Source organism: Adiantum capillus-veneris, chromosome 18, assembly GCF_014529385.1.
Source record: "Adiantum capillus-veneris isolate H3 chromosome 18, ASM1452938v2, whole genome shotgun sequence".
Taxonomy (NCBI): Eukaryota; Viridiplantae; Streptophyta; class Polypodiopsida; order Polypodiales; family Pteridaceae; genus Adiantum; species Adiantum capillus-veneris.
This window is the reverse complement of record NC_140948.1, coordinates 34678331-34691442: the sequence shown is the minus strand read 5'-3', so window position 1 is coordinate 34691442 and position 13112 is coordinate 34678331. Positions and strand designations below refer to the sequence as shown.

The following is a 13112-nucleotide window of genomic DNA, read 5'->3' as shown; positions in this document are numbered from 1 at the left end:
CCTACCACAAGTAGCCATGAGCTTCCTTGCTCCGTTACTTCGCATGCATCATGCACATGTAGCGAGCTCCCTTGCATCTTCTAGAACATTACATCACAAACTTATTTTAGCTACTTTGCATAATACTTCTCTTTAATTTTCCTTATTAGTTGTCTACTTCTCTTTAATTTTCCTTACTAGTTGTCTTAATTATGAAGTGCAAGGTTAATTTTAGCCCTCCATGACTTTGTTTGACTAATTGAATGACTAGTTGAAGCATGTTCTAGTTCTAATAATACTAACCCTGGGAACCCAAGGTGCAACTCACCTCTTTAACCAGTTAGTACTTCTAAGAGGGCTTCCATGTGGTGAATTTGGTGTGTCATGCTAAGTTCACATAACTATGTCTTAAAGATATTTTCTCACTACATCTTCAACCAATGATTGTGACTTGCATAACAGGTAATGTATGGGGTGAGTGGGAGGAGAGCGCTAATGATAAGGTTGATTACCTCCTAACACAATAGCACAAGTCATAAGAATGAAACTATTCCTACTCTTGCTACCTTTTTTTTAATGTGTGTGCCTACTATTTATCCCAAACTCATCATGTGAATCGAAGTAAGAAAAGCTGAAAAATCTCCCGTTTTCCTTTTGAAAACCCATTGAGTGAAGGCCTTTTAATTTTATAACAATTAGGTCATGGTCGCACCCACTACTAGTTGGGTACTTAGGAAAAACAAGTGATGTAATCACGAGGCCTGTCCTTGTAAATTGGGGGAATGTAGGTGACTAATGAGGGAGCCCTCGATTAAAATAAGAGAGCCGAGAAATTATAAAGTGGGGGAATGTAGGTGACTAATAAGAGATCCCTCGAGTAAAATAAGAGAGATATTGTAAAAACAGTTGGTTTAAGAGTGAGAAGTATTCTAAAGGGTCACTCTCTTATGGAAACCAAGCACAATGTTGATTTGGTAAATGTATGGTTGAGGGTGGCTCCTTGTAGAGCCAGTCAGTCATAACCACATGTAAGTCGTAACCACCATATCAGAATTCTATTTGTGAAGTGATGATCAAGAAATTCCAAATGGATGGCGGACCTTGTATTCCTAAAATTGATGCCCTCAACATGCCCATAATCATCCATATGACATATACCCTTCAAGAACTATACTTGTTTAACTTCATTTCAAAATAGGCATATGAATGCATACGCAACGCAATGCGCGCGCATGTGTGTGTGTGTGATGGAAAAATGTTTAAAGTCATAGAAACACTTTGAGGAGTCCTTTACACTAGTTAATCGCGCGCGCGAGAGAGAGAGAGAGAGAGAGAGAGAGAGAGAGAGAGAGAGAGAGAGAGAGAGAGAGAGAGAGAGATCGTATTAAAGAACATAGATGTGGATGTTTGTGAGTGTGGGACTAGGGCGTACAATGTGTGTGTGTGAGTGTGCACGCGCATGTGTGTGTGTGTGTGTGTGTGTGTGTGTGTGTGTGTGTGTGAGATAGATAGATAGATAGATAGATAGTTATATTATCGTCCTGGGAGGTCAAATATGACCTATGGGACCAAATGAACATGTCACGTGGTGTGAGTGGAGTTCATAAGTGACTCTCGATGCTCAAAAATGGCTGAAATGAGCGTCGCAATAGAGAGTTCACATCGTGGTTGGGAGAGGAAGGTATGTAGGGAGAGCTCATGGCTGAATATATGGGGAAAAGAGGACCTAATGTGGTCAAAAGCTGAGCACTCAAGTAGTGTGTGGTACTCACTCTCTCGCACTTGACGAGGGCATAAGGTGCAAAGTCGATGACACTCCTCGCCAGTGCCCCAACGTCCTGTCTCGCAGCGTAGAGAATGGGAGCTAAGACGAATGGAGGCAATGGTGCGGATCGCACTCAACGGGATGGGCTCAAGGATGTAGGAATGGGTTCGGTTACCTCGTTCCGAGAAGAAGAGAGATTTGTAGTTTGGGGCAACGTGTGTGGTGTAATGGCTGAAGCGAGAACCTCCAGATTTCTCCCAAGCCATGATACATTGGCGTTGTAAGAAGGCCTCATTAACTTGGGAGTCGATCGACGCATCCTTGACCAAGTGACATGCATCCCATCTTCCAAACCATTTCTTGATATTAAGCATCCACCCCGAACTTAGTATTTTGCTCTTGCATGTCTTTTGAACCTTTTGACTTGCTTCATATGTGATTCTAGGAAGTCGATGCAAAGGGCTACGTTGTGTCTTACGCATGTACTCCACAACCCTTTCCATGCCCAAGACCTCAATGGGAAGCGATCCGGACTCAAGAAGTAAGAGCATGTAGGGTGTTTGTGTCTTGACTTGGAGAAAGTTGGTGAGAAAACGCTTTTGGACATTCTCAAACTCTTTCCAAGTAGACTTCCCGATGCTTCCACCCCACACCTCCACTCCATAAAGAAGCACCGGTGTCACCAATGTGTCAAAGAGGTACTTTTTGAGAGCCCAACACTTCATCTCTCCTGCATTGCACATGTTCTCAAATGCATAATAAGCCCTCTTTCCGGCTTCCAAGCGACGCATTGCACAATCCTTCCATTTATGATTGGATGGAACCTCAAGGCCAAGGTACTTGAAGTGATCTACCACTTCAAGTTTCTCATTGTTGTATACAATGCATGGATTTTCGTCATTGAGGGTCTTTACAAGCATAACCTTGGTTTTGGATCCATTCACGATCAGCCCGCTATGTAGGCAAAAGCGTTCCAAGACACTCATAAGCTTTTGTGCATCTTCTAAGGTATGTGCCAAGAGCACTACATCATCGGCATAAAGCAAAAGCATGATCACCGCATTTCCAATCTTAACCTCTTCTATGCCTTCTTGCTGCATAAAATCAAGAACCATGTATTCCAATTCATCAATGAGTAGCCCAAAGAGGGTTGGGGAAAGTGGGCATCCTTGTTTGACACCAATAGTGCTTGCAAAAAATTCTGAAATTCCATCTCCCATACGTAATCGACATATCACTTTTTGGTAGATGCGAAAGACTGCATGCATAAATTCTCTCGGCACTTGAAGGCTTTGCATACGTCTCCAAAGATTTCCTCGCGGTACCATGTCAAAAGCTTTCTTGAAATCCACAAAGCAACAATACAACTTTTTTCCTTTCAATCGAGACGCTTCCATAAGAACTCGAAGAGTGACAAGGTGATCAATAGTGCTATGATGCTTTCGAAAACTTGCTTGGCCAAGCGCACGTTTGCCATTCTTTTCAGCCCATTCACTTATCTTCATCTCCATGATACATCCAAATAACTTTGCCATCAAAGAACCAACCATTATAGTGCGATAGTTGTTCACATTGTTTACATCTCCTCCTTTGTGCAAAGGTTTGATCCAATTTGCACTCCAATCATGAGGCATGCCATACTGAAGTGCAAGGTTAAACATATCGCATATCCAATATCGTGTTTTCTTGCTTGTCCATTTAATCATTTCAGCCTTGACACCTTGAAGGTCACCTGCCTTGCGAGTAGCAAGTTTCTCAAGCGCGCGGCATACATCTTCAATGGTAAAGAAGGGAGACATAAATGGAAGGGAGCTACAACCCTCCATCTTATCAACATTGGGTTGCTCATAGATGTTCTTACAATGCATATACATATCCTCAAGAGTCAAGTCACCAAAGCTCTCAACGCGCTTGCCTTTTAGATTTTGCCAAAACTTGCCACATGCATGTGCTTTCTCTTGTGCTAAAAGAAGTTGTTTTTCGACTTCCCACCTTCTCCTCTTCTTTTGAACAAGTGCTTTGTATGTGTGTGAACATTCCAAGTAAACTTCCTTGTCTTTGATTGCATCCAATCTTAGCAAGTGTTTTCGGGCTTGACTACATTCCATGTCAAACCATTTCTTCTTGGTGCTACCCTTCTTAGACCTTTTGCAAGACATGTGTTTCGCCGAAAAGCATTCCTTCGCACAAGAGAAAATTACTTCTTTGAAAACTTTCCACTTGCATTCTAATGTTGGGCTCCCTTGATGCTCTATCATGCTTAACATTTGGTCCACCATATCAGCATATATAAGTGCTCGTTTGAAGTCTAGACGTAGGTACAAATGATTCACATCATGATTGGAGGCTACATGCTCGGGCCGTTTACCGCACTTGAGGTCAATACATAACATCCTATGATCCGATTCCGGATTCCATTCACCAAGTGTAAAGCTTTGTATGCATTCTAGAGTGGCTTCTGAGAACAACATATAGTCAATCACGCTAGCACCATTGTGCTTTCTACATGTAAAGTCATTGGTGCCTTGCCATAGAGATACACCATTTGCAATGAGCATTCCGGTACTATTGCACATATGTAGAAGTGACTTTCCATAGTGATCCACTTCTTTTGCATCATTAGAACTTCGATTATACATGTATGAGTCATCCACTCTTCTTGATACATGCGGCATGTCGACTTGTTGTGTGTCGTGTTGTAACATATTTGTGCGAGCATTCATGTCTCCAAAAACAATGACTTCACCTTGATCCTTGTAATAAGCAATGTCTTCCTCTAGTTCAACAAAGGGCTGATCTCTATCCATATTCAAGCGAGCATAAAAGTTGGAGTCATAGTGAGGAATGTAGCAGCCGGCCACAAACATGACTTGACCATTTGGTGGGCTGATTTTCAGCCATAAGTAGCGTTTATACTTATCTTCTTTGACAATGGAAACATCTTTCAAACCCTTTTTGGTCATACATGCTATGCCTCCTTGGCCTCTTCGTTGCTTTGCATTTTTGGCCCACATCAAAGAATGTACATCGTATTTGTCAAATCCAAGAATTCGTTGCGCATCATGCTCCCATGTTTCGACAAGAAGTATCACATCGGAGTCATTGGTAAGCTCATCAATGCCAATTCCCGCATTCCATGGATACCCGTTACAATTCCAAAAGCTTATTCGCAAGCGTGAGTTGGTCTCATAGATCATGTGTCCCTATTTGTTGGGTGGACTTGCATCCTCCTCAAGTGCCTTTTCTTCTTGAGATGATACCTTAACCTTCTTGCTTCTTTCCTCGTATGCTTTGCGACGTACATTTTGTTGCATAAGAGTGCGATCCTCATATACATTACAACCCGTTCCTTTGAGGTAGATCCAACCATTGTCAAGGATGATCTTTCTCTTTACCTCATCAGCCATGGTACATACAATAGGTCTTTCTCCCGAGCGAGGGACTCCTTGTTTTCCAACTCGATGTGCACCATAAGCCATGATTCCTGACATGCCAAAGTGTGTAGCAAAAAACTCTTCAATAGCAACCGCAAGAGATTGGGGTGTTTCCATGCTTTCCTCCTTGATTCCACGAATGACGATGTTCTTTGAGCGTTTTTGTCGTTCTTGCAATTCTTGAGTGTCCACATTCTCTACATTCTTTGCTTGGACAACGGCTTGCGTGATAGGAGATGTAGAAACCACATTATCCTTACATATATCAGCCCATGATTTGGATGCATTTCTCATCTCACATACATCATGTCGTATTGTATCTATCGTTTCCTCTTTCAATACATGATCACTCTCAACTTTGCTCAAGCACTCTTTCACTACATTCATGTCCACAAGAGAGCGTTTACATTCTTGAACTTCATTCTCAAGATGCATCAAGCGCGTTGTTTGCATTTCAAGAACCTTCTTGAGGTGCTCATTCTCCACAACGAGAACTCTTAAAGTACCATTCTCCATTGCAAGTGCGCGCAACTCTTCACCTTGCTTGTTGACGGTTTCTTGTAACGAGATCAAGTAAGCCATGATCATTGCTTCCGTTGTTGTAGACGATGTGGTTGGATTAGCATCCAAATTCCTTGGAGATTTTGCATCATTCTCCATGGCGAGTGTGGCTTTTCCACCCTTGCGAGTTTTGTCTGACATTGCCTTCAAGTCGGCAACAAAAACGCAAAGTTTTGACAGTTTTTTCAGTTCTGAGATGCTGTTACAGCAAAGCCTTCCATTACACAGAAAAATTCTGTCTTTACATCAATGCGTAGAGGGCTTCGTGCTCTTCGATTGAGGCTATAGATCACCTAAATCGGAGTTCGGATGAGCAAGTTATGGTCAAAAGAGTGAACTGCTGTCTACTAGGTCAAAAAACGGCTCTGTGTGTGTGTGTGTGTGTGTGTGTGTGTGTGAGAGAGAGAGAGAGAGAGAGAGAGAGGGGGGGGGGGGGGAGGGGGGGGGGGGATCCTTGCATTTAGGCTCGTGCTATGAGAACACTACAACTATACAAGCCACAAGATGACTAACAAAGTCGAATCCACTGCAAGAAATTAGCTATTACTCAATAAACTTGATGCTTATTATTGGTTCCTCTAGACATAGAATCGTAGCATATCTCTTGTCCCTCTGTTAATTTGGTTCAAGGTTCAGGAATTACCAAGATCTCCTTCTCACGGAGACCTTAAGAACTGACACAAAAATGAACACACCATTTTGACATTTGGATTTCTGTGTTTAGATTTGCATGCTAAGACTAGATGACCCTCAAGCACACTTAAGGAAGCACAAAGATAATGCTGTAGCAATTCCTATGTAGAAGTAAACTACGAAGGATAATAAATACAACAAAGCTCTTGCCATCTTATTAAGCAGAGAAACAAAAAACTTGAGGCTCCTAAAAATAGGCACAAAAATATGCATGATGATTGGGATCCACTTGGAACCTGTTATCTACCTACATAAAAGAGATTATAGATTATAGATGTGTGTGTGTGTGTGTGTGTGTGTGTGTGTGAGAGAGAGAGAGAGAGAGAGAGAGAGAGAGAGAGAGAGAGAAACAGAGAGAGAGAGAGAGAAACAGAGAGAGAGAGAGAGAGAGAGAGAGAGAAACAGAGAGAGAGAGAGAGAGAGAGAGAGAGAGAGAGAGAGAGAGTTGGCAATTGAGGTTTGATACAAAAATACCATCCATCTCCAATGAACTCTACCAAGCTAGAACCCTGAATGTTCAACATAGAGAGAGAATGATGCTACAACGAGAGAGAAAGCTTAATGACGAATGCACTGCACTACTCGAGGCTTGATAAAAAATTTCATGGCATAAAGTGTGTCTAATATGCTCGCCCATCCCCACAACAACCCAATTTATGAGCATTATATAACATGCAAGATTTGAGTAGAAGACAAGCAACGATTGGCGCCAGGGTTGCCACAACGAAGCCTCGATGGTTATGATGGTTGTAGTTTTCTTGGGAAGAGGGTAAGGAGTGCAACTCTTTGCAGATACAAATGAAAATGGTGATGGCCTCTGAGATACACAATCTGCTATAGGAGCATAAGATAATAGTGCTAGGTGGAAGCCCATAGTGGATAATTAGATCAGTAATTAGCAGAGCATCGTTTGGGATCGTATCCAACACTTCAATGCAAATGATGCCGAGTGGAGGCACAAAGCGTACAAGACTATAGCTTGCACATGGCGATGGTCCTTAAGCTTCCCAAGGGCAAGGGACGACATCATCAACATTAGAAACAAGAGTGCATGAGTGAATCATGTCAAGACTCGGGGAGATTTTCACGTGATCCTCTTCACAAAGTACAAGAACCCTAATAAATTGTGATAAATCCAAGATAACTTGGTAAGCGGTTAACAAGCCATAAAGTCTAAGCTAACAACCAATGAAAATTTTTGCTCCAGGAAATTTCTTTCTTAATTTTAGCCAAGAAAAAAGAGAAGGCATCTCTATGGCCTTTGCCCTTTGGGCATGCCAATAAGATGTGTGGTCATACCCATTGGGGAAAGGGGTGAGGTTGCTTGCCAAAATAAAGAGATTCCATAATCAACATTCAAGCTTCATTGTCTAAGGCTGGAGACAATTGTCTTGCAACATTACTTTCTTGAATAATATCTTCATATCAATGGAGTGGTTGGAAAGCAAGGCTGCTAGTGTAAACACCGAATTCATTCTCCTTCCCCACACTACCCTTGGGGTGTGACACAACTCTAAGTGCATACCGGGCCTTCGCTCTAAGGCTCCCTTCACACACAAAGTGGTCGTGTTCTTGTATTCATGGCACAGTAGGAGCAAAAAGTTTGTGTTTTATGCAAATTTTTGCAAGAATGCAAGAGTTTGAGTTTCAATTTAGCACTATGACTAGCTTGTGATGATCGATATCTGCAATTCAGCTCCATTATTTTATAATGGTCATGTGCAAGCAACCCACGCTACTTCATTGGAAAAGCTTGTCTTTCCTCATTTGGAGAAGAGACTCCTCTCATTAAAAACCACGCATGTCTGCCCTAACGATTCGATTCTCCTCCATTTCCACGAGGCCCGCACTAAGACTATTATGCTTCTCTGCCCCTATTGCCCCTGGGGAGACTAAGGCTGGATACACACTACCGCTCTGCCTACTTGTCATTTTTGGGGGTGGGCAGGCATGTGTTACAGACCGAGCTGTTGTTAGTAAAAAAAAGCAATACTTGTTTCAAGTCGTCTGATTACCCTTAATGGTTCAACGTATCTGTCCGACTGATCTGTTAGCAGTGTCCACCCATCCTTGGGCAGGGGATTGTAATTGTCTAAAAACTTGTCCATCGTCACTTTTTCACAGCCAATAAATTTTTGCTGATTGGCTTTCGCTATTGCACACCCAAGGTTGGGCATGCGGTGTGTAAGCAGCCTAAGCTCTAACTAAGAGCAACTTCCATCTCATACCTTCCACTCAAGGGAAAAACTGTGTGTTCCATAATTGCCCTCGTATCACTTGTCATAGAGATTGCTGAAAGTGCTTTTGCATAGAATTTACCAAACGGTTGATTAGCTAGAAAGGTGATTGCCCACCCTTTGTGCGGTTCGACTATGCATGAACAAGAGAGGGGACGTTTGGGTAAAATCCGACATGCTACGGTAGCATTGGCATTGCTTGGAACTTGTCCAGATGAAACCGCAAAACATCAAGACGGTCAATTGGTTGGTCCATGTAAACTCAATCGGACAACGTGAACCTCTCTCTTGAAAGATTTTGTAGAGCACTTCCATCATCTTACTTCTTACTATTTACTACACTATCTTATCTTTATCTTTACTATATATTAAAGGACGTTGAACACCCTATTTTTAAAAATAGAGAGCTTTATATGATTGACACATGGCGGCAGCTTTTCACTTCAAGAGAGAGATAGAGAGAGTGTGAGGCCCTTTTCCGTCCGTAGGACGGGTGTTGCACTCGTCATTCCATAATTTCCATTGCATTGCATGTTCCATAATGGCACCTTTTAAGTATAGATTGTTCGACACGTGTTACGCGATTCAGAAGGCCACCTCCGACCTTTTTGTTTCTCTGAGTCGTCGTCGCATTGCCCAGGCTGTCTCTCTCTCTCTCTCTCTCTCACTCAAATCTCCGCGCGCACGCACGCACGCACGCACACCGCCCCACACGCGCAGCGTAATTTTCACACAGATTTTCTGTCTTGTGTAATCTACATGGCCTGCTCCTTTACTCTCGTGGAGCTTCGGCGGCTGCTTTCTGATTTCTTCGGCGGCTGCTTTCCACGCAGGTAAGGGTCACATCGAAAACCTAACCCCACATTCGCCTGTCGAAGATCTTCCTTGCAGAACTCTTCCACTCGCAGTCAATATTCGCAACTATTGCCATTTTTGTAATTCATTTCTCGGCAGGGAGCGTTCAATCGTCTGCATGTGTTGGATAGCTTTTCTGCATTAGTCCTTTCAACTTCAATGTGGCTATGTATACTGTGCAAGCGTGCAGGCGAAGATGCACTTCATGAGGATACGCAAGAAGACTTGTCTTTCCAAAAAACTCGGAATGTGCCCAAAGCAGACCGATCATCAGTTGTCATGGCTAATTGGAGCATTTAAAGATTTTTGCGGCCGTAAAACAGAGAATTCTCATCACAGTGAACATACAGAAGTAAGTGCATGTGGTCAATCAAAGGGCTAACTTGCAGTACCAACATGCATCATTATGCATGTACCTCGACATCGGCACATCTGTATAATCTGCATCGGCCGTGTATCTAATGTTTAAAAGCTCTTGAAAGCTCTGGTTTTGCTATCATGTCAGAGTTGAAAACTCCTCTGTTGCGCTCATGCCCACCTATGCAGGAAGGAAGCTCCTCAGTCTCTAGGCCAGGACGCCCGCTTGTCACCACAGCAGACTTGAAGAAAAGAGGGCTCAGTATTCGGCATTGGATTCGTATTGACAAGTTTGGCAATTCGCAAGTTCTAGAGGTAGACAAGATGACTATAATGCGGCGTTGCCACCTTCCTCCTCGTGACCTACGATTGCTTGATCCCCTATTTGTATATCCATCCACAATATTGGGCCGTGAGCAAGCCATCGTGGTTAACTTAGAGCAAATAAGATGTGTTATCACTGCAGATGAGGTACTTCTTTTGAATTCGCTTGACAGCCATGTAGTACAGTATGTCACTGAATTGCAAAGAAGACTGACAACCGTAAAGAGCGAAGGCCATGGATTGAAGAGGAGAGTCTCCATACGTTCACATGCAGGGGATCTTGATTTGGTGACTGATGACGTTATGACAGGGTTGCAGCGTTTTCGGCAACTTCATCAGGGTGAACTAGCATTTAGTGACTGTCTACCATTTGAATTCAGAGCACTGGAGGTAGCTTTAGAGGCAGCGTGCACATTTTTGGACAGCCAGGTAATAGTCATCCAAGGATTTCTCGTTCTTAACAGTTGTGGTTGCTCTTATTGCAAGGTGCAATTTGCATCTCGTGGTATATGTACCTGAGATAGAAAATAGTTTCATATTTGACTAAGATAAAACTCCATATAACGTCTTTGTGGTGTCTTTCGTCATTCCATATGAAAGCCAGGCAAGGCCTCTTAACTTTCGAGTCCTCTAAACAACAATGTTTTGAGTGAGAAATACAATTCATTCAAGTATGTTGTTGTTGGGCTTGAATGCAAGTGTGTACAATTGTGGAATGTGACCATCATGATTTATCATGGAGACAATTTCATTAAACGATGAACAACTTTTACACTTAATTTTTTTCTTAATGGAAATCTTAAAGCAAGGATAAGTGGCCTTGCCTTTCAGGTTTGAGGTTGATTGAGGTATGGTGGTCCCATAAACGGGCTAACTATGTCAGTTTTACCATAAGGTGATTTAGTCCAAGTGGTTTTTTGCAAAGCATAGCTTCATGAGATGGCAGATGTAGTGGAATTGTGTTAGTGAATGAGAATCTGCGTTATTGATGGGTTTCTTTGACAGAAGAAAAGAGAGAATTGTATATGGAGAGAGATCTCTCAATGTAGACATGCAAATTTATGCGGAGGGATGGAGATCTGCTGTAGAATGATAGAATCATTGAGAGAGGGGGGAGGGGGGGGGGGGGGGGGCATGTCATAGGATAGGGGCTCCCTCTCTTGAGTATTCTTGCACCATCTTTCGTCATGTCATAGGATCTTGAGGACCAGATAGGTGATCACATTGGAGTTCTCTCTCAAAGACGTCGACCACTTGGTCGGATGCACCTATGCTTGCGCCAAAATCAGGGAGTGGTTGAAGTGCAGCCTAGCCGCCTTGGATGAAGATACAATGGGGGACATTATCCTCTTTGGCAAAGGTACTTTCACCTTTGTTTTCTCATCACAGAAGCTTGCATCTAGGGTCGTCAACCGCACTCCTCGCTCTCAAAGACCGATTGATTTTTCTACCTCCGTTGTTGTACGAGGACTTTACTCTAGCTACTTCCAAGGACAGATGTTAGGTCCTGAAGTTTCTAGTAATTTTTTTTTTCCAGAGCTATCTACAGAGGTTTGGTTGCCAACCGTATTGAAGCGGATGTGTTCTATCTTTGATATACCATTCTGTGCTCAGTGCAGACCTAGATATATGAGCCATCTATAAAGGTGGCTACCACATCTCCCACTGAGTTTCTAGATACCATCACTTTTGAGTAGAAAGAGGTGCTACACTTGCAGAGGATTGTGGTCATGGGCATACCGAACCAGTTCCTTAGATGCCATGAGATGCGGCATCTAGTGAGGGATTGCCCTAGAGGGCGACAGCAAAGAAAGTCTCATTGCAAGAGGGACAACCGTCACAACCACAACAAACCCGCCAGAGTTTTGCTATAATAGACTTGGACAGTCCAAATTAGTCAAAGATCAACCTCAATACAGGTGAGGGAACTGCAAACAATTGAATAAACGGAGAGGGAGAAGAGGAGAGTCGACATGGCACGGTGGAGTTCTGAGACAAGATGCTGTCACGTGCACATCTAACCCTATGTGCATGTGGACAAGCTGTAACTCGTATTTCTAGGGTTTAGGATAGCCTAGGAAGTGTTCTGGCACCCTTGTGGGCCTGTATGCAGGATGCGCATGTTTAGGCACTTTAAGTAGTTGCATACCCTCTGATTGCACAGCCCATTAGCATCAAGCACAAGTCACCGCATGTGAGTCTCATCTTACCGCGCGACGAATACTCTGTTTGGGCACCCCCTCTTGATGCAAAGCTGACAAATCACTCACAGACTCCGAGTGTCCACTTTATCCTTTTGAATTAATTTCCTAGTATCCACTGACTCAAAGTGTAGCGAGGGGCCTAAATGACTTTGAACTGAGCCTAGACACCCTTTTGCTGCTCGGATGTCAGTGTCGGCTGAGCGGACCATCTCATGGCGACCTTCCCTTCTCGACTGCGGGTGAAACTCTCAGCCGTAGACCGTTTCACACTGGCCACACAATGTCCGGCCATTTGTGACTTTAAAAAGAGGGTCCCAAAAATTAAATAAAAATCAAGGGAAAGAAACCAACAACAAAGGTTAGTGGTTGTCTTAGCCTAGTGACATGCCCGCTCTTGAAATCGCAAATGTCCTCGATTACATGCTATATATGCATGCTATAGATGATTTAGTGTAGTTAGCATTCTTTTATCATCACATTCCGCACGAAACGTCATGAAACATAGATATAGATGACTTGATGTCATGGGACAGGCACCACGTGCCAACGAAAAAGAACAGACTGAACAGAATTTTAGCACTTCAATAACAATTGAACTGAAAGAGATGCACGACATGCGAGACGTGGAGTGGTGGAATTCCACCCCAAGAGAGCACTTGACCCAAAACTTGGCGCTCCTTTCGGTATTTCTTTATATTGCTTG

The 13112-nt window shown here is 43.0% G+C and overlaps 1 protein-coding gene across 2 annotated transcripts; it reads left to right on the top strand.

The window, feature by feature from the left end:
- The first annotated feature begins 9255 nt into the window (after window positions 1-9255).
- LOC147435476 (magnesium transporter MRS2-1-like) lies at window positions 9256-10927 on the top strand. 2 transcript variants are annotated; one of them, XM_086488539.1, is made up of 3 exons: window positions 9256-9502; window positions 9715-9876; window positions 10071-10927. In XM_086488539.1, exons 2-3 carry the CDS (start codon window positions 9721-9723, stop codon window positions 10722-10724), a joined length of 810 nt encoding a protein of 269 aa, XP_086344665.1. In that variant the 5' UTR covers window positions 9256-9502; window positions 9715-9720; the 3' UTR covers window positions 10725-10927. The 2 variants fall into 2 exon arrangements, with proteins under 2 accessions (XP_086344665.1, XP_086344664.1); XM_086488538.1 differs by having other exon boundaries at window positions 9257-9876; window positions 10071-10923.
- Window positions 10928-13112: the final 2185 nt, after the last annotated feature.

Bases quoted from the DNA above. Each gene is read 5' to 3' on its own strand.
- LOC147435476 (XM_086488539.1), top strand. From the start codon at position 9,721: ATGCACTTCATGAGGATACGCAAGAAGACTTGTCTTTCCAAAAAACTC. The intron at 9,877-10,070 runs GTAAGTGCATGT...CCACCTATGCAG, and splicing joins ATCACAGTGAACATACAGAA to GAAGGAAGCTCCTCAGTCTC.